The 20,914-nt window shown below is 45.1% G+C and overlaps 1 protein-coding gene across 1 annotated transcript in view; it reads left to right on the forward strand.

The window, feature by feature from the left end:
• LOC139576718 (GAS2-like protein 1) overlaps positions 1-19,669 on the forward strand; it is a 42,172-nt gene extending 22,503 nt beyond the window's left edge. The window contains exons 4-6 of the mRNA XM_071403091.1: positions 3,439-3,535; positions 11,059-11,359; positions 13,161-19,669. Of these exons, the coding sequence (XP_071259192.1) occupies positions 3,439-3,535; positions 11,059-11,359; positions 13,161-15,297 (2,535 nt within the window). The 3' untranslated portion in view covers positions 15,298-19,669. The remainder of the gene's footprint in view (positions 1-3,438; positions 3,536-11,058; positions 11,360-13,160) is intronic.
• The last annotated feature ends 1,245 nt before the right edge of the window (positions 19,670-20,914 follow it).

Genomic DNA, 20,914 nt, shown 5'->3' on the forward strand with positions numbered 1-20,914 from the left:
ATAGAGGCAGAGAAAATTACCATTCATAGGGAATTTATTCTTCCTTCACACGGTAATTTGGGGAAAAGGGGCTGGACGGAACCAAAGCAAAGGAAGTAAAAGTTAAGAGCCCCCTCTCCTACCCACTACTTACTTATTTTTAATGCCACCTGGCGCGCTAACCAAGATACATGGGGTGGTCCACCCAAGTCTTACCTAGTGTGCATAGACAGAGTACATACTACGGGTATATGTATGCCCTCAGGCCGCTTGCCTAAACACTCCCAAGGTGCCTTCCCCTTCCCCCCCTGGGAACAAAAACAGAATAATTACTAACCTAAAGTGAACAATTTTAATAATCAAAAACACAGTCTTTTTTGACATAAACATACCTCTGCAGGACCAGCTACAAAATACTTTACAACAAATTATACAGACATACAAAGAAGCTCTCCCTACCTCAAAGGAACCCTGGCTTTTCAAGCTGCAGAAGGAGTTTGTAATTGCAGACAGCTGTATCCCCTGAAGAGAGGGCGGGGTCAGAGCTCCAATCTGCAATGGGGCCGACCAATCAGCTGCTTTAGATTTCAGGAAGCCATTTCCTGAAATACACACATTCAAACACATACAAACCCAAAACAACACAGAAACTGGGGAACGTAACATGCACAAAAAGCTTATTTCTCTCAAATGTGCGCAAATTTGTTTACATCCCTGTTAGTGAGCATTTCTCCTTTGCCAAAATAATCCATCCACCTGAAAGGTATGGCATACCAAGAAGCTGATTAAACAGCATGATCATTACACGGGTGCATCTTGTGCTGGGGACAATAAAAGGCCACTAAAATGTGCAGTTCTGTCACACAACACAGTAGATGTCTTAAGTTTTGGCATGCTGACTGCAAGAATGTCAACCAGAACTGTTGCCAGAGAATTAAATGTTAATTTCTCTACCATAAGCTGCCTCGAACTTAGTTTTTGAGAATTTGGAAGTACATGTAGCCGGCCTCACAACCGCAGACCATGTGTAACCACGCCAGCCCAGGACCTTCACATCTGGATTCTTCACCTGTGGGATCGCTGAGGAGTATTTCTGTCTATAATAATAAAGCCCTTTTGTGGCGAAAAACTCATTCTGATTGGGTGGGCCTGGCTCCTCAGTGGGTGGGCTGACTGCCAAGTGGGTGGGCCTATGCCCTCCATAGATTAAGGTCTAATGAATTTATTTCAATTGACTGATTTCCTTATATGAACTTTAACTCAGTAAAATCATTGAAATTGTTGCATGTTGCATTTATATTTTTGTTCAGTATATAAATCATTGGTTACACCTCAGTGAGACGTTTCTGATAAGTTTCTTAAAGCATGTATGACTGACTTTGTTTGGCTTTATGGTATGTAGTGGAGTGTCTGTTTTAGAAATATCTTACTTGTGCAGTATATTAAACCTAAGTGTAATGGCTGTTTTGGAAGCAGGTAATGTTGAAGTGTTATCTCGAGTGCAGTGGCTGCGTTGGAATCATTAAAGTGTTAAAATTCAAAGTGTAGTGGATTTTAAAGCAGGTAAAGTGTAAAACTCAAGTGTAGTAGTGACAGTGTGTTTGAAGCGCGTTTCTCTGTCAGATTAACCCCCCTCAGCACCGTCTCCTCCCTCTCTTACTGAGGAGGACAGTGATTATGCATATCCCCCAGCAGCCACTAGTTCAGCCTAGCCAACACGCTTCACTATTCATCTGCAGGGAGGAAGCTAGCCTGCTGGCAGCCACCATCAAGCCAACAGGCCCCATTCAGCTGCCAAAGCCTCACAATAAGCTCAGGCTAGAGGAGAGAAGGAGGAAGTGAGGGGAAAAAAGGGGGATAAATAAATGGAGGAGAGCGAATGGGGCGAACCCACCCAGGGAGGTCACCCCTGCACAAGGGAGGGGTGCTTTGAGTTGTGGTACAGCGTCAGACGAGTCATGACAAGCCTGAATTGGGAGGGATTTGTTTTACTCCGCCCCCATTGCAATTACAAGTAATCTCTGTTCCCCATTGCCATAGAAACAGGAGTTGGTTCTCTAGAGTTGTGGCGAGTGTGATATCCCCCCCATCACTGATGGATTGGTTCAAAGATGGCTGCTGAGGCAGACAACTGGAGTATCACTGGTCCAGGGAATAAACTCATCCTTAGCATGGTCCTCACATTTGGTCTAGGTCAGGAAGTGGACCAGCTATAGACAATAGGCCAGAAGTAGAGAATTAGCTGTTTACCATCACATGGGAACGGCTATGAATAAGACTAACCATCTCAGGACAGACAGTATAGTAAGTAGTAGTAGAGTAGCAGCAGTACCATAGATAGAAAAGAAGAAGTAAGACAGAGGAGGACAGCTGTTTTGCAGAGAGACATTGTGTTGGCGGTGGTGGGCACGTTGAAGAGCAGCAGAGGACGTGGTGGAGCAGGCGCAGCTGTCCTGTGGGTAGTGTCCTGTCCTGAGTTTGGGAAGCCATGTGTGGCCATGTGATTTGGTGCAGCCTGGCTCACTGCCAGCTCCAGCTCACACACCGATGCACCCTCGTGTCCTGGCCTGGCCGCAGAGACACGGCCACAGCCCCTAAATGAAACATGTGGCTGGCAGCAGTGGTTACACAACCCAGAGAGGAGGCAGGCCGGCGTGGCTGCATCCACGGGACCATCACATCAGGCTAAATATACAGCCTCCCTCTCTGCTGTGAGGAACACGTCTGCCTGCAGGGGAGAGAGAGATAGAGACACTATCTCTTCATACTCTGGGCTTCTGTGCCTCAATGTGCAGAGCTCTCCTCTCTTTTCCTATCCCCAATTATTCTGTCTCTAATAGCTGAAATCGTAGCAGAGAGGAGGGGAAGGATGAGATGTCACCCCCCCCCCCCCCCCACACTCTGAAAGCATGGGGAAGCCAGCTGACAGGGGAAGAGAGGAGAGAAAAGGAGAGTGTCTTTCATAGCAGTGTGCCTCTTATTGTTTTCCTCTCTTCTTTTAATTGTGTTGGCATGGCGATGAACAGTGGTCATAATGGCAGCAGCTGGGGGTCATGTGGGAGGGGGGAGGAGGGAGGAGGCATTGGCACTAGCAGGAGTGCATCTGATGGGAGTGTTACCTAACTTTGGGGGCAGGGACTCAGGGCCAAGCGCTCAGCATGCTGCCCCACATGTAGGATTTACATATCTATTGACTTGATCTGCGGTCTGTGTGGTATCGCACCATGTCACTGGGTTTAAACATCACTTCAGTTTTTTAAACAGTGTGTGTGCTTTTGTGTGTATGTGTGTGCCCGAGTGGTTGTGTATGTGCACATGGTTGTGTGTTTGTACGTGTGTGTGCACTAAGCTTCATAGTATCAACTCTCTCTCTCTCTAGTCTTCATTATGAGAGTGCATGTGTGAATGGATGCTATGTTTGTCAGTGTTGTAACCTTGTCTCTCTCTCTCTCTCCTCAGGTCCTACGTACTCATGTGATGGTGCGTGTGGGCGGGGGATGGGACACGTTAGAACACTATCTGGACAAGCATGACCCCTGCCGCTGTGCCGCCTTCGGTGAGGTCACCTCTTCCCAAACAACCAGCCCTTTACTCTCTATAGTCACTGAGTTGTATTGTATTATATTGTACTCTATTGCATCTCATTCTCAGTCAGTATGGGGCTCACAATTGGTTTACATTGTATCCATTTGAGCAGGTTATGTGATATAACTCAGGTCAGGAGTGGTACACAAGCGTACACTGTAAGGTTTATGCAACCCTGGGATTATGAGATTGGTTCCTTTGACATAACCTCAGTACATTCACACACACAGTCTTCATATTGTTACCATAGTGTTATCATAGTGTTATCATATTCCTACTATAGTGCTACCATAGTGCTACTATAGTGTTACCATAGTGCTACTATAGTGTTGCTATAGTGTTACTATAGTGTTACCATAGTGCTACTATAGTGTTGCTATAGTGTTACCATAGTGTTACCATGGTGCTACTATAGTGTTACCATAGGGCTACTATAGTGTTACCATAGGGCTACTATAGTGTTACCATAGGGCTACTATAGTGTTTCCATAGGGCTACTATAGTGTTACCATAGGGCTACTATAGTGTTACCATAGGGCTACTACAGTGTTACCATGGTGCTACTATAGTGTTACCATAGGGTTACTATAGTGTTACCAAATCAAATCAAATTTTTATCAAATCAAATGTTATTTGTCACATACACATGGTTAGCAGATGTTAATGCGAGTGTAGCGAAATGCTTGTGCTTCTAGTTCCGACAATGCAGTAATAACCAACAAGTAATCTAACCTAACAATTCCACAACTACTACCTTATACACACAAGTGTAAAGGGATAAAGAATATGTACATAAAGATATATGAATGAGTGATGGTACAGAACGGCATAGGCAAGATGCAGTAGATGGTATAGTGTACAGTCTATACATATGAGATGAGTAATGTAGGGTATGTAAACATAAAGTAGCATAGTTTAAAGTGGCTAGTGATACATGTATTACATAAAGATGGCAAGATGCAGTGGATGATATACAGTACAGTATATACATATACATATGAGATGAGTAATGTAGGGTATGTAAACATTATATTAAGTGGCATTGTTTAAAGTGGCTAGTGATACATTTTTACATAATTTCCATCAATTCCCATTATTAAAGTGGCTGGAGTTGAGTCAGTATGTTGGCAGCGGCCACTAAATGTTAGTGGTGGCTGTTTAACAGTCTGATGGCCTTGAGATAGAAGCTGTTTTTCAGTCTCTCGGTCCCTGCTTTGATGCACCTGTACTGACCTCGCCTTCTGGATGATAGCGGGGTGAACAGGCAGTGGCTCGGGTGGTTGTTGTCCTTGATGATCTTTATGGCCTTCCTGTGACATCGGGTGGTGTAGGTGTCCTGGAGGGCAGGTAGTTTGCCCCCGGTGATGCGTTGTGCAGACCTCACTACCCTCTGGAGAGCCTTACGGTTGTGGGCGGAGCAGTTGCCGTACCAGGCGGTGATACAGCCCGACAGGATGCTCTCGATTGTGCATCTGTAGAAGTTTGTGAGTGCTTTTGGTGACAAGCCGAATTTCTTCAGCCTCCTGAGGTTGAAGAGGCGCTGCTGCGCCTTCTTCACAACGCTGTCTGTGTGGGTGGACCAATTCAGTTTGTCCGTGATGTGTACACCGAGGAACTTAAAACTTTCCACCTTCTCCACTACTTTCCCGTTGATGTGGATAGGGGGGTGCTCCCTCTGCTGTTTCCTGAAGTCCACAATCATCTCCTTTGTTTTGTTGACGTTGAGTGTGAGGTTATTTTCCTGACACCACACTCCGAGGGCCCTCACCTCCTCCCTGTAGGCCGTCTCGTCGTTGTTGGTAATCAAGCCTAGCACTGTAGTGTCGTCCGCAAACTTGATGATTGAGTTGGAGGCGTGCATGGCCACGCAGTTGTGGGTGAACAGGGAGTACAGGAGAGGGCTCAGAACACACCCTTGTGGGGCCCCAGTGTTGAGGATCAGCGGGGTGGAGATGTTGTTACCTCCCCTCACCACCTGGGGGCGGCCCGTCAGGAAGTCCAGGACCCAGTTGCACAGGGCGGGGTCGAGACCCAGGGTCTCGAGCTTGATGACGAGTTTGGAGGGTACTATGGTGTTAAATGCTGAGCTGTAGTCGATTAACAGCATTCTCACATAGGTATTCCTCTTGTCCAGATGGGTTAGGGCAGTGTGCAGTGTGGTTGCGATTGCGTCGTCTGTGGACCTATTGGGTCGGTAAGCAAATTGGAGTGGGTCTAGGGTGTCAGGTAGGGTGGAGGTGATATGGTCCTTGACTAGTCTCTCAAAGCACTTCATGATGACGGAAGTGAGTGCTACGGGGCGGTAGTCGTTTAGCTCAGTTACCTTAGCTTTCTTGGGAACAGGAACAATGGTGGCCCTCTTGAAGCATGTGGGAACAGCAGACTGGGATAAGGATTGATTGAATATGTCCTTAAACACACCAGCCAGCTGGTCTGCGCATGCTCTGAGGACGTGGCTGGGAATGCCGTCTGGGCCTGCAGCCTTGCGAGGGTTAACACGTTTAAATGTTTTGGAGGAGAGGAGAGCCCGCAGGTTTTGGTAGCGGGCCGTGTCAGTGGCACTGTATTGTCCTCAAAGCAAGCAAAAAAGTTATTTAGTCTGTCTGGGAGCAAGACATCCTTGTCCGCGACGGGGCTGGTTTTCTTTTTGTAATCCGTGATTGACTGTAGACCCTGCCACATACCTCTTGTGTCTGAGCTGTTGAATTGCGACTCTACTTTGTCTCTATACTGGGACTTAGCTTGTTTGATTGCCTGGCGGAGGGAATAGCTACACTCTTTGTATTCGGTCATGTTTCCGGTCACCTTGCCCTGGTTAAAAGCAGTGGTTCACGCTTTCAGTTTCACGCGAATGCTGCCATCAATCCACGGTTTCTGGTTTGGGAATGTTTTAATCGTTGCTGTGGGTACGACATCGTCAATGCACTTTCTAATGAAACCATAGGGCTACTATAGTGTTACCATAGGGCTACTACAGTGTTACCATGGTGCTACTATAGTGTTACCATTGGGCTACTATAGTGTAACCATAGGGCTACTATAGTGTTACCATAGGGCTACTATAGTGTTACCATAGGGCTACTATAGTGCTACCATAGTGTTACTATAGTGCTACCATAGTGTTACTATAGTGCTACCATAGTGTTACTATAGTGTTACCATAGGGCTACTATAGTGTTACCATAGGGCTACTATAGTGTTACCATAGGGCTACTATAGTGCTACCATAGTGCTACCATAGTGTTACTATAGTGCTACCATAGAGTTACCTATTGTGCTACTATAGTGTTACCATAGTGTTACTATAGTGTTACCATAGTGTTACCATAGTGTTACTATAGTGCTACCATAGAGTTACCTATTGTGCTACCGTTGTGTTACCATAGTGTTACCATAGTGTTAATATAGTGCTGCCATAGTGTTACCGTAGTGCTACTATAGTGTTGCCATAGTGTTACCATAGTGCTACTTACCATAGTGTTACCATAGTGCTACTATAGTGTTGCCATAGTTTTACCATTTTGCTACTTACCATAGTGTTACCATAGTGTTAATATAGTCCTGCCATAGTGTTACCGTAGTGCTACTATAGTGTTACTATAGTGCTACCATAGTGTTACCGTAGTGCTACTATAGTGTTACTATAGTGCTACCATAGTGTTACCGTAGTGCTACTATAGTGTTGCCATAGTGTTACCATAGTGCTACTATATTGTTACCATAGTGTTACTATAGTGCTACCATAGTGTTACCATAGTGCTAACATGGTTTTACCATAGTGCTACCATAGTGCTAATATATTGTTACCATAGTGTTACTATAGTGTTACCATAGTGTTACTATAATGTTACTATAGTGCTACCATAGTGTTACCTATTATGCTACTATAGTGCTACTATAGTGTTACCATAGTGCTAACATGGTTTTACCATTGTGCTAGTTACCATAGTGTTACCATAATGCTACTATTTTTTAATTACATTTTCACCTTTATTTCACCAGGTAGGCCAGTTGAGAACAAGTTCTCATTCACAACTGCGACCTGGCCAAGATAAAGCAAAGCAGTGCGACAAAAACAACAACACAGAGTTACACATGGGATAAACAAACGTACAGTCAATAACACAATAGAAAAATCTATATACAGTGTGTGCAAATGTAGTAAGATTAGGGAGATAAGGCAATAAATTGGCCATAGTGGCAAAATAATTACAATTTAGCATTAACACTGGAATGGTAGATGTGCAGATGATGATGTGCAAGTAGAGGTACTGGGGTGCAAAAGAGCAATAAAATAATAATAAAAATAATAAAAAAAGAACAATATGTGGATGAGGTAGTTGGGTGGGCTATTTACAGATGGGCTGTGTACAGGTGCAGTATAGTGTTACCATAGTGCTAACATAGTTTTACCCTTGTCAGAAGGTGAGTGTAGCTGGTGCATGAGGTCAGGCGCAGGAGAGCAAAATGAGTGAGCAACGTACTTTACTCAAAAATGAAGGCACAAGGTAACAATACACTTGACCAAAAATACAAACTGTAAAATATTATGCACGGGTGAAAACAGCACCCGTCGCAAAACCAGCCATCATGTACAGAACTGAACATAGAAACAATCACGCACAAAAACCATAGGGGAAACAGAGGGTTCAATACATGAATATGTAATTGGGGAATGAAAACCAGGTGTGTAGAAAACAAAGACAAAACCAATGGAAAATTAAAGGTGGATCAGCGATGGCTAGAAGACCGGTGACGTCGACTGCCGAAAGCCGCCCGAACAAGGAGAGGGACCGACTTCGGCGGAAGTCGTGACAACCCTAGTGTTACCATAGTGCTACCTTATTCAGGATCATGTCAATGGCCTGTTCAACCTCTCTTTCGCATCGTCTGAGATTCCCAAAGATTGGAAAGCAGCCGCGGTAATCCCCCTCTTCAAAGGGGGAGACACTCTAGACCCAAACTGCTACAGACCTATATCTATCCTACCCTGCCTTTCTAAGTTCTTCGAAAGCCATGTTAACAAACAGATTACCGACCATTTACCGACCATTTCGAATCCCACCGTACCTTCTCCGCTATGCAATCGGGTTTCTGAGCTGGTCATGGGTGCACCTCAGCCACGCTCAAGATCCTAAACGATATTATAACCGCCATCGATAAGAGACAATACTGTGCAGCCGTCTTCATCAACCTGGCCAAGGCTTTCGACTCTGTCATTCACCACATTCTTATCGGCAGACTCAACAGCCTTGGTTTCTCAAATGATTGCCTCACCTGGTTCACCAACTACTTCTCTGATAGAGTTCAGTGTGTCAAATCGGAGGGCCTGTTGTCCGGACCTCTGGCACTCTCTATGGGGGTGCCACAGTGTTCAATTCTCGGGCCGACTCTTTTCTCTGTATACATCAATAATGTCGCTCTTGCTGCTGGCGATTCTCTGATCCACTTCTACGCAGGCGACACCATTCTGTATACTTCTGGCCCTTCTTTGGACAATGTGTTAATTAACCTCCAGACGAGCTTCAATACCATACAACTCTCCTTCCATGGCCTCCAACCGCTCTTAAATGCAAGTAAAACTAAATGCATGCTCTTCAACCAATCGCTGCCCGCACCTGCCTGCCCGTCCAGCATCACTACTCTGGACGGTTCTGACTTAGAATATGTGGACAACTACAAATACCTAGGTGTCTGGTTAGACTGTAAACTCTCCTTCCAGACTCACATTAAACATCTCCAATACAAAATTAAATCTAGAATCGGCTTCCTATTTCGCAACAAAGCATCCTTCACTCATGCTGCTAAACATACCCTCGTAAAACTGACCATCCTACCGATCCTCGACTTCGGCGATGTCATTTACAAAATAGCCTCTAACACTCTACTCAACAAATTGGATGCGGTCTATCACAGTGCCATCCGTTTTGTCACCAAAGCCCCATATACTACCCACCACTGCAATCTCTACGCTCTCGTTGGCTGGCCCTCGCTTCATACTCGTCGCCAAACGCAATGGCTCGAGGTTATCTATAGGTCTTTGCTAGGTAAAGCCCTGCATTATCTCAGCTCACTGGTCACCATTGCAGCACCCACCTGTAGCATGCGCTCCAGCAGGTATATCTCACTGGTCACCCCCAAAGCCAATTCCTACTTTGGCCGCCTTTCCTTCCAGTTCTCTGCTGCCAATGACTGGAACGAACTGCAAAAATCACTGAAGCTGGAGACACATATCTCCCTCACTAGCTTTAAGCACCAGCTGTCAGAGCAGCTCACAGATCACTGCACCTGTACATAGCCCATCTGTAAATAGCCCATCCAACTACCTCATCCCCATACCGTATTTATTTATCTTGCTCCTTTGCACCCCAGTATCTCTACTTGCACACTCATCTTCTGCACATCTACCATTCCAGTGTTTAATTGCTATATTGTAATTGCTTCGCCACCATGGCCTATTTATTGCCTTACCTCCCTTATTTTACCTCATTTGCATGCAATGTATATAGATTTTTTTTCCTTTTTTTCTACTGTGTTATTGACTGTATGTTTGTTTATTCCATGTGTAACTCTGTGTTGTTGTATGTGTTGAACTGCTTTGCTCTATCTTGGCCAGGTCGCAGTTGTAAATTAGAACTTGTTCTCAGCTAGCCTACCTGGTTAAATAAAGGTGAAAAAAAGGCCTTTCATACAACATTACACCTTACTCAAAGTACATGAGGTTGGTGGCACCTTAATTAGGGAGGACGGGTTTGTGGTAATGGCTGGAGCGGAATTAGTGGAATGGTATCAAACACATGGTTTGATGCCATTCCAATTGCTCCGTTCCAGCCATTATTGTGAGCCGTCCTCCCCTCAGCAGCCTCCACTGTCATAAAGCCCTTATCACGCCCTCATAAACATGACCTGACGGCTGCCATAACCATTCATATCACTTAATGTGTACCCTTGCGTGGTAGGCAGGCAGTAGTGGAATAATGCCTGGTGTCAGGGCTTTAAACCCTGTGGGTAGAAGAGCTCTTCCTTCTCCATGAGTCCACACTGCCAGACTGATGATGTCAGTGGCCTTGTGTCTGGACAGCTGACTGAGGCTGTAGTAATGCTTGCACTGAAGTAATGCTTGGCGTTGCATTTCTAACCCATGATCTCCTCAACTTCATAGATATGACATGTATTTACAGGTCTTCAGGTTATGAACTGTAGGTCCACTCCAAAGTCAAGATCATCATGCCTTAAATGATGAATCTGATTCCTCAGTTGCTTCATCTCCTGCAGTCATAAATCATAAGAAGTGCATATGCTCTGAGACTGCCACCAGTTGTGAGGGGCCCATGCTATGTTGATCCCTGGATCATCCTTCAATCTATTCTATTTCTATACTGACTGTTGTCTGTCTGATGCTGGAGTAATCTGCACAGTTGTTCTTATTATCTATGGTATGGAACCTAAGCCTTACTAATATTGTGGTATTGTGTCTGTTCTTGTTCCTTGCAGCTCACCGGTATCACCAGGCCAAAGCCAGCGGGCAGGGTGCCCACAGCAAGTCCTCCAGCGCCCACTCCTCCCGCTCCACCAGCCCAGGCCCACACTGGCGTAATGAGGGCATTGCCCCCTATAAGCCGCCTGACAGACGTTCCCAGGGCCTGGAGCCTCCGTGTGCCCCCTCGTCCACCCGGCCTGGCCGCTCCCACCACCCCTCCCTCCCCACGGAGCTCGACTCCAACGCAGGACGCACCCCCCTGCTACCACGACCACCACGGGACCGCTCAGAACCTCGACACTTCAACCCTCTCAGGTGAGTTGTGTTGAGCTAATGACACTTCATCATCTTTGTCTGCATCACCAGCACTGATCCACTTTTCACCACCCACCCACCCACCCATCCACACATCCACACACACACAAACACACACACAAACACAGCACACAAAACTAGGAAGCGACAGATTACACAAAGCAGATTTTCCTAATCTAATGTGACATTGCGCTGACACAGTCCTGCCCTACCAGCCATACCACTCTGCCTCCTGGTGGCCAGACTGGCACACACCTTGATTGCTGCTGTCACCTCCCTCCCTCCCCCTCTCCCTCCCTCTCGACCCCTCTTCTCCCTCCTTTCCTATGGCTCCATTAATTACACTAATGACTGCCTGAATTTAGATTGGATTCAACATCCAACAGTGTTGCAGTTGTTGATGTTTCTGTTCTCTCTTTCCAAGGCCCAGGGCTGATGGATAGAATTAGGGTGCTTGTCGACTGTACTAGAGGAAAAACACATCTCTCCCTTTTTCTGCTGATGTCTTTCACGGAAATAACACGACAGTCAGAGTGTTGGTATTTTATGGCCTATAAAACTTTTCTGGTTAGTAAAGAGAGTGAAATCCTTCAGATCTCCACATAAGGTCCATTGAGTGTTGTTGGTCTTACATACCTCCCTCATACGTCAGTGTGTGGAGAGGCCATTGATCAAGACGATGAAAGCCTATGGGCTTGTTTAATTTGGCTCACGGCCAATCAGTGGCTGAGTATCCGGAGTGAGTGATGGCGTCATGGCAACAGACCCTGGTACAGGTTAACCCCTTCAGGGTCAGCACCTCCAAATGCACCAGACTAGATAATGTTTAATCTGAATGACGACCCCCAAGATCCTGTTGCTCCCCCCGGAAGTAGGTCTCAGGTGGGCTAATCTGGAGGGAGTTTGTGCTTCGTTATTTCAAGCCTTCAGAATGCTGTCATTCCAAAGTCAATATTTGTTTGACTAAGTCATTATTTTAAATGGCAAAGTCAATATTTGATAAAAATGTAAAATCGGGTCACTCATATTTATTGAGCCCTGTTTTATATAATGTGCAATACTAATTTATTGGTTGTTTGCTATGGTTTCACAGAGCATTATAGAAGTGGTTACATAAAGAATGTCAATAAAGAAAGCGGATAAAGTTCATGTTTAATACAGGATATTGCCAGAGAGCACATGTCTATCATGTTGTTGTTGTGGCCACCGCTACAGAGCTCTACTGATTGTGTTCCTATCTTACTGTAAGTCAATGGTATCCTGTCTCGGATGGTAAATTGTCCTGAGGGGCCCACTGGTGCGTGACAGTGGAGTGGTGTGGTGAGCTCTGGGAGTGCAGGCAGCGCTCTCTGGGGGTGTGTGTGGGGTCAGTAAATCCACAGGGCCTATAATCCTGTCCCCACTTGCTCTCATCTTCCCTGTAATCCCTGAGCCTGATCCAGCCCAGTGTTTCCGAGAAGCACCAAGCCCTACGCGTGTCAGTCATGGTAGGCAGCATGATCCTCATGATCCCTGGAGGTCACACACAGGTCACAGGCCCCATCATGGACTGGAGGTGGATGGTGTTTACTGTAAACCTGTCAGGGCCAGGGGAGTGGGCAGACGCACAGACACTGGGGTGCTCGGATGGAAAATGGGCATGTTGTTTTTCTCAAACTGTTATGAATGTTCAAAAAGTTGTGTTGGACAGGATAATGTGATATTTATTTTATTCCAATGATAAAATGTACGAAGGCCAGAAATAAATCAAAGATAACTATAAATAACTCATTGTCTGTCTTCCTCCCTCTGTGTTCTGCAGGTCTAAGGACTCGTCATTGATGCCAGTGACCCGCCGTCTATCAGGGGACAGCGACTCCTCTACAGCCTCCTCTAAGGGAGGAAGAGGGGCAGGGGGAGGCCGCTTCTCTCTGGGAGGCACCCGTCGCGCCGGAGAGGAGGTGGTCCTGCTGGTCAACAGGAAGGAGGGGAAGCATTTGATCGAAAGGCCTGGAGGAGGAGGAGGTCAGATCCCAGCCCTGTGCCCCCCAATGCCCCGCGCACGCAGCCACTCCCGGGAACGCCCTGTCCCTGCTGCCATCCTCAAACCCAGCCCCCCACAGGGCCCCTCTGACGGGCTCAGGGCCAGTCGTGGGGACAGGGGCCGCTCTCTGGGGCCCGAAGGCCCCCGCAGGCTCCAGGCCCCGCGTTCCCACAGCCAGGGGAAGATGCCCAGCCGGAGTCGAACCAACGATGCCAGCCCTGGATCTTGTCCCCGTCACGGGGCCTCTCAGCCCCCATCCTCTGACAGACGAGAGGAGCTGAGGGCCAAACAACTACCCCCTGCCTCCCCCAGAATCAGTGGAGGTTTCTCCAGGAGACAATCGTCCTCCTGCTCTAATTCGCCTATCAAAGGACTTCAGAGCAGCAGCCCCAGTAAGAAGACTATGGTGGCTCCCAGGCCCCCTGCTCCACGCTCCCCCTCAGTAGGGAAGAGTAGGCTGCTGCCCCCAGTCTCCCAGGCAGGCCGACGCTCTCCACACTCCACTTCCCCCCGCTCCTCTCACTACCATGGGCATGGACCCCGCTCCCCTCGAACCTCCCACGGCCCTCGCTCCAATGGACATGGCCACAGGGGGTTGGCCGGCTCTGAGCGACAGGAACCCGAGGAGGAGGGGCTAGGCTATAAGTTCCAGATGCTGCCCAATCTGGACCCCCAGAAGGAGCAGGACCTGTACCGCAGCTTCGAGGCTGAGTTCCTGGCTAACACAGGGCAGGGCAAAGTGGGGCCCAGTAGACCAAAAGGGGGGGGCAGCTTTCAGCTGCCCGCCTCCTCACATCCACAACAGGGGGTTGGGACCCAAAACCTCCCCACACCTGCCTCTGCTGACCCTAACGTTACTGACTCTGCCTACTCCTCCTCCAACTCCTCCACCTCCTCAATCAACGTGGGGGGGAAGGTAGAAGCTCTGCCTGACCTCCGGGAGTCCAAGAGAACTAACCCACATTCCTGTGGAAGACTAGAGAATACCCTGGCCCCACTGCATGGCCATAGCCCGGGCGGATTATCTAACGGTGGGCACACAGAACCAGTGCGCTGGAGCGGGCGAGGTGGAGGTCTCAGGAAGCTCCCTGCCATCTCCAGTTCCATGGAGGAAGGGGAGCTCCTGTCCTCCTTCCCTGGCCAGAGAGACTCAGAGCTGGGCATAGTTCTCAGCCATACCCCCTCACAACTTCCTTTCAACCCCAGGAGCATGAATGTGGGCCATGCCAGTGGTGCTCCAGCAGAGGTGCTGATGGAGAGCCAGCAGGGTCAGCTGGGCTGGGGCTCAGGGCCTGAGGGAGACGTCCCTCTGGAGGATCAACAACCAAGCTTCCCCTATGACCTGGAGGATGGAGACCCCAACGATGACCTCCCTCCCCCAGAGTCTTGTCCCTCACCCATCCCCCTTCCCCCCTCTGAGGACTGCTCCTTCCAGGAAGACTCCTCCAGTGAAAGCTCCTCCATGTGCTTCAGCCTGAGTGAATCACGCTCAGAGTCCTCTCCTCCACCTCCCCCGCTAGCCAATAGGGATGCTGTTGATGATGGTGTGGTCCTCCGGCCGAAGAGGGTAGGTAAGAAGGCTGACAGGATGCCCTCGATCTATAAACTCAAGCTGAGGCCCAGGGTCAGGCCCCGTACAGACAACCGGCCAGAGAACAGCCCATCACGTATCCCCACCCCAGTCAGCTACAGAGACCTGCAGGCCATGGGCAACCTCACCCCTCTCCATACCCCTACTCCGCCACAGTCCCCTCAGAGCTCACATTCCAACGGCCACCCAGCCTCACGCAAGGCCCTGCACCAGGCCTTCGGCGACCTAATCCACCCCCAGTCATGCTCCACCGCCATGGGCAGCAGGGACCGCACCTACTCCGTAGAGTCAGGGAGCGGCCTGGACACTGAGGCCTGGATGTAACACACAACTAACTCATCATGATGATGCTGATACAGAACAGTTTGTTGTCAAATTAAAACTGACTACTGTCTAAAAAAGACTGGAGACCGGGCTGCAGACTATTTTTATAGAACATGTCACAGTCGCACACTCACTCTTTTTGTCACTTAGGCCCTTTCCTGTCTATAATGGTCAGGGTTTCACTATCCCATTCTATTATTTGCACTCAAAACCAAATTATTTATTTCCAAAGGAACGATCCAGAATCTAAGGCTATTGTTTAAGTTGAATGGTTTCTTTGTAATTATGGGGATGTTTTGATGAATCATAAAGTGTCTAATACAAGGCAGGCAGCTGTCTTGAATGCCCCATGTTTTGCTGCCATACAGAGAGAAAGAGAGAGAGAGAGAGAACATATGTGCTGTTATATGCATCGCTGAGGGGCATGAAGAAGTGCCAGGGCTGAGGAAGAGGAAAGAACCCCAGGCAGGAGCAGTGAATCACAAGCGTCATCAAGTCAACTGGACTGGCTCCCTCTAGTGGACAGTGTATGCCACAGCATCTCTGTCCGCTTTGATTGTTAAAATACTGGTGAGGCGAGCAGCGCTGTAAAATATACTTTCTTGCTCTCATTCTACGTACTGCCACTCACCCTCTGCTAGTTACCCCCCTTCTGTGGACATCTTTACAGATCTAATCTGTATTGGACTCATATATAAAAACAATACTCTACGATACTTTACTGTACAATGTTCACAAATAACAGTCTTTTGGACTTTATATACACTACATATTCCATATGTGCACTGCTACTCACCTTCCGCCACCAACCCCCTGCATCCTGAGTTGTTCATTGCCATACATGTATGATGTCACTTTCTCACTGCCAATCCATATGGCCATGATTGAGTGATGTCTGTTTTTTGAGCTTTTAGTGTGAAAATATACAAAGCATTTTCTATGTGTTAACTGCAGTCTGGGGTAAGAGTAAGATGATTATGTGTCATTGTCACTGAAACAGCAATGTTGAATACTTCCAATGATCAAGGGTTATCTGAACTTGGAAATCAACACTAAAATATGTATACAAAAGTGGATGAATATGCATAAATGTGTACATGTGTATATACAGTTGCAAGAAAAAGCATGTGAATTCCAAACTTTGGAATTACCTGGATTTCTACATAAATTGATCAACAAATGTGATCTGATCTTCCTCTAAGTCACAACAATAGACAAACACAGTGTGCTTAAACTAATAATACACAAATTATAGTATTTTTCTTGTCTATATTGAATACATCATTTAAACATTCACAGTGTAGGTTGGGAAAAGTATGTGAACTCCTAGGCTAATGACTTCTACAAAAGCTAATTGGAGTCAGGACTCCGATAACCAGGAGTCCAATCAATGAGATTGGAGATGTTGGTTAGAGCTGCCCTGCAATATAAAAACACTCACAAAAAGTGAGTTTGCTATTCACATGAAGCGTTGCCTGATGTGAACCATGCCTCGAACAAAAGAGATCTCAGAAGACCTAAGATTAAGAATTGTTGACTTGTATAAAGCTGGAAAGGGTTACAAAAGTATCTCTTAAAGCCTTGATGTTCATCAGTCCATGGTAAGATAAATTGTCTATGAATGGATAAAGTTCAGCACTGTTGCTACTCTCCCTAGGAGTGACCGTCCTGCAAGAGATGATGACTGCAAGAGCACAGCACAGAATGCTCAATGAGGTTAAGAAGAATCCTAGAGTGTCAGCTAAAGACTTACAGAAATTTCTGGAACATGCTAACATCTCTGTTGACGAGTCTACGATATGTAAAACACTAAACAAGAACGGTGTTCATGGGAGGACACCACGGAAGAAGCCACTGCTGTCCAAAAAAAACATTGCTGCACATCTGAAGTATGCAAAAGAGCACCTGAATGTTCCAGTAGTTCTGTGGACATATGAAACTAAAGTTGAGTTGTTTTGAAGGAACACACAACACTGGAGAAACAGCTCACCAGGCCTCGGCCTGGACAGCTTGCTACACTATCATTGACGGAAAAATGAATTCCCATGTTTATCAAGACATTTTGCAGGAGAATGTAAGGCTCTGTCCGCCAATTGAAGCTCAACAGAAGTTGGGTGATGCAACAGGACAACGACCCAAAACACAGAAGTAAATCAACAACAGAATGGCTTCAACAGAAGAAAATATGCCTTCTGGAGTGGCCCTGTCGGAGTCCTGATCTCAAACCGATTGAGATGCTGTGGCATGACCTCGAGAGCAGTTCACACCAGACATCCCAAGAATATTGTGGAACGGAAACAGTTTTGTAAAGAGGAATGGTCCAAAATTCCTCCTGGCTGTTGTGCAAGTCTAATCCGCAACTACAGAAAATGTTTGGTTGAGGTTCTTGCTGCCAAAGGAGGGTCAACCAGTTATTAAATCCAAGCGTTCACATACGTTTTCCACCCTGCACTGTGAATGTTTACACAGTGTGTTCAATAAAGACATGAAAACGTATAATTGTTTGTGTGTTATTAGTTTAAGCATACTGTATTTGTCTATTGTTGTGACTTAGATGAAGATCAGATCAAATTTCTTGACCAATTTATGCAGAAATTCAGGTAATTCCAAAGGGTTCACATACTTTTTCTTGCCACTGTACATGTATACTTGCATAAAGATGTGGGTATAGTGTATATAACAAAAATGAATTATGAAATGTGTAAATATTCACTGTATGGGGTTTTATGCTGCCTTAGCTATGCAATATTGCTGTTGGAAATGCCTTGACAATTCCCTTGGCCTTAAAATGTGTGTGTGAGTGTGGTTTGAGAACGTTGGTGCCCAACAACACCCATTCACTCTTGAGTGGGAATTCATTGTCATCACCATCAGTTTTTTTCTCAATGTAGAATTGCCCAAAAACATTAAATAAAAAGCACCATATTATTTGCAATGGATTTGTATGATAGATACATAGACAAACCACTCTCTCATCAAAGGATATTTAGTGACATCTAGTGGTTGAAAAAATATGTTCTCATTTGAATGAAATTCCTTCACAGTGGAATGACAGGGACTGTGCTGCAGTGGGTTTTCAGTAAATGGATGGCACAAGCCGAGTGGAAAGAGTTTGTTTGTGTGTGTACGTCTTTCAGTAAACTGAATCGAAGTGTACATTCTGTATAGGATTATGTACCAGGTGTCAATGGGAATGTGGGTAGAGTTGAAGAAAAGCAGGGAGGGATGTTTGTTGGTCTTGTTTATTTATGAATTGGTCTCGAGTGACGGGTGGGGCTCTAAGTGAAAAACAACACTGTATGTAGAATCTAAAGCCAGTGAGAGCCCAAAAGAAGTTATTAAAAAATACATGAAAAAATGGTGTTAGAACTGTGGCTCTCGATTATCATAATGGTTTTAGCCAGAGCCAATAGTTTAGTAATGCACAAGGTTCCAGGGACCTAATCCAATCTCTGCAGACAGTTGAGACCATTTCCGAGGAAGTTTTCATGTATTTTTGTCTTTGACTTGGGGATTTTGATTGTTAAAAGATTTGCTTTTAACATGTTTTATCTTGCCAATTAATGTCCACACATCAACCAAATAGAAAATACAGCAGAAGCTTTTAACTGCTCAAAGATACAGTTCAAACATAGTTAAACCTCCACTGCCATAAAGGCTCTGTTTGCATTATTAGCCAACGTACATTTTCTCTCTTCTCTGACCAATGCGAAGTTGATCAACCTTTTCATTTCATTGCTTTCACGTGTAGCTGTCTTTAAAAAAAAGATGTCTATATGTGTTTTATTTTCAATTAAATTGTTCAATTATGTAATATGTTTAAAATATTAAAACATGCATGAGTTAGCAGGTGACAGGTTTTACCAGTAGTTTTACATGTTTGTGACATTAAGAAAACCATAGGCCAATGATTGAATTTGTCAATTCAACTAGGATTGCAAAATTATTATTTGGTAAAAAAATTCTCTTAGTGTGCAAAGTTGCATGTCAACTCTTACATTGTGTGCTTGGTTTTTGTTTGTCAAATGCTGCTTTGTAAATTCCAGAACTTTCTCTCTCTCTCTTTTGAGCTCCCTTTTTATCTCTCTGAAATCTATGTCTAAATGGCATAACACAAAGTAATGAAATGAAACTGATCATAACATACATTTTGAATGTTCATTTGAATTTATTTCAGCGTTTAAGCGTTATCTGCTGATGTTATCTTCTATCAAACAATGACTTAATAAATGTACTGAAGAGTGCTTGACATTGTGCAATTTGTCTGTATTAAATAGCAATACTGCAATACCAAGACTTCATTTGTTCCTTGAAAATGAATTGCTGTCAAGTTGTTCTTGTAATAAAATATGTTCCTTTGATTTTGTTTATACATTTTGTATGGTCTTTTATTAACTGCATGTTTTGTTGTTGATTGATTACAACTTTCAGGGTAGTGAAATTGTGGTGAAAAGACCTCTAATTATTCCAGTAGTGACTGAGGTTAGAATCATCTTTTTAAATGAAACTAGAAAGTCTATATAGCCTTCGTGCAAACCACCGTAAAACTCCAGAGAAGATAAAGAGAATGAAGGGAGAAGCGTTTTCATACTTCTTTAGTTTTATACATGTGCTGCATGTGTGTCCCCAGTAAGCAAAATTATGTTTAAAATAAGTATTTTCCAGACGTTGAAGTAAGGTTCATTTTAGGTTCCGATTTATCCAGAAAATGATGGAACGCCGTTTGGGTCTTTGCGTGTCAAAAAATATACACGTCAAATAACACTATTTGACGTGTCAAATAAGCTTGTTGACCAATCAGGACCTGAATATGACTGCACGTCACACAATAATTTAACGCGTTCATAATTTTTTTACGTAGTTATTACACATGGATTACACTATCACTCGTATTTCATATGTCACAACCTTGTTTAAACATTATCTAGTCTAAATATGGCATGATTCCACCAACTGTAACCTAATGCATCACTTTCAAATAGGTACTTTTATTTTGAAGGCAAACCGCAAATTCCACGATTGTGCCTAATCCTTGTTGTGGCTAGCTTCACATCACATAACCCGGTCCGTTTCTACTTGTCATTGTTTTCAGTCTGGTTGTATTGGTGCTAGCTAATTTACACCAAACGTTGCCGTCGAACAAATAATGCTTTATTACCAACGCGGTAATTTAAATACATCGTTCGTGACCGGTGTTTGCAGACTTTTTTGTACATCTTTGACAGTGCTGTTGATAGTAGTGGTGACGCTTGGCTTGCTGACGTGTCAAATGATTTGACATGTATCTTTTTGACACACAAAGACCCAAACGGCGTCCCATAGAAAATACATAATTTCCGGATGTTGAAAATGCTTATTTCCTGGACGTTGAAAATAATTTTTTTCTTCCATTAGATGTAAATACATATTTTATTGTCATTGATTCTATGGCCAAATTTCAACTGCACATGCATTGTCAATGAAGTAAGCATTATATCAAAATCATGTTTTTAAAAAAAAATCCATTTAATATAGGAACGCAATATGGAAATAGGAACCAATTGAAGATTGCTACAGAATATTTACTATCGCTCCCATCTGTCACGTGCACTTATGTTAGCTTTTCCCAAAGCTTTTA

Source organism: Salvelinus alpinus, chromosome 5 (genome assembly GCF_045679555.1).
Source record: "Salvelinus alpinus chromosome 5, SLU_Salpinus.1, whole genome shotgun sequence".
NCBI classification, from domain to species: Eukaryota; Metazoa; Chordata; class Actinopteri; order Salmoniformes; family Salmonidae; genus Salvelinus; species Salvelinus alpinus.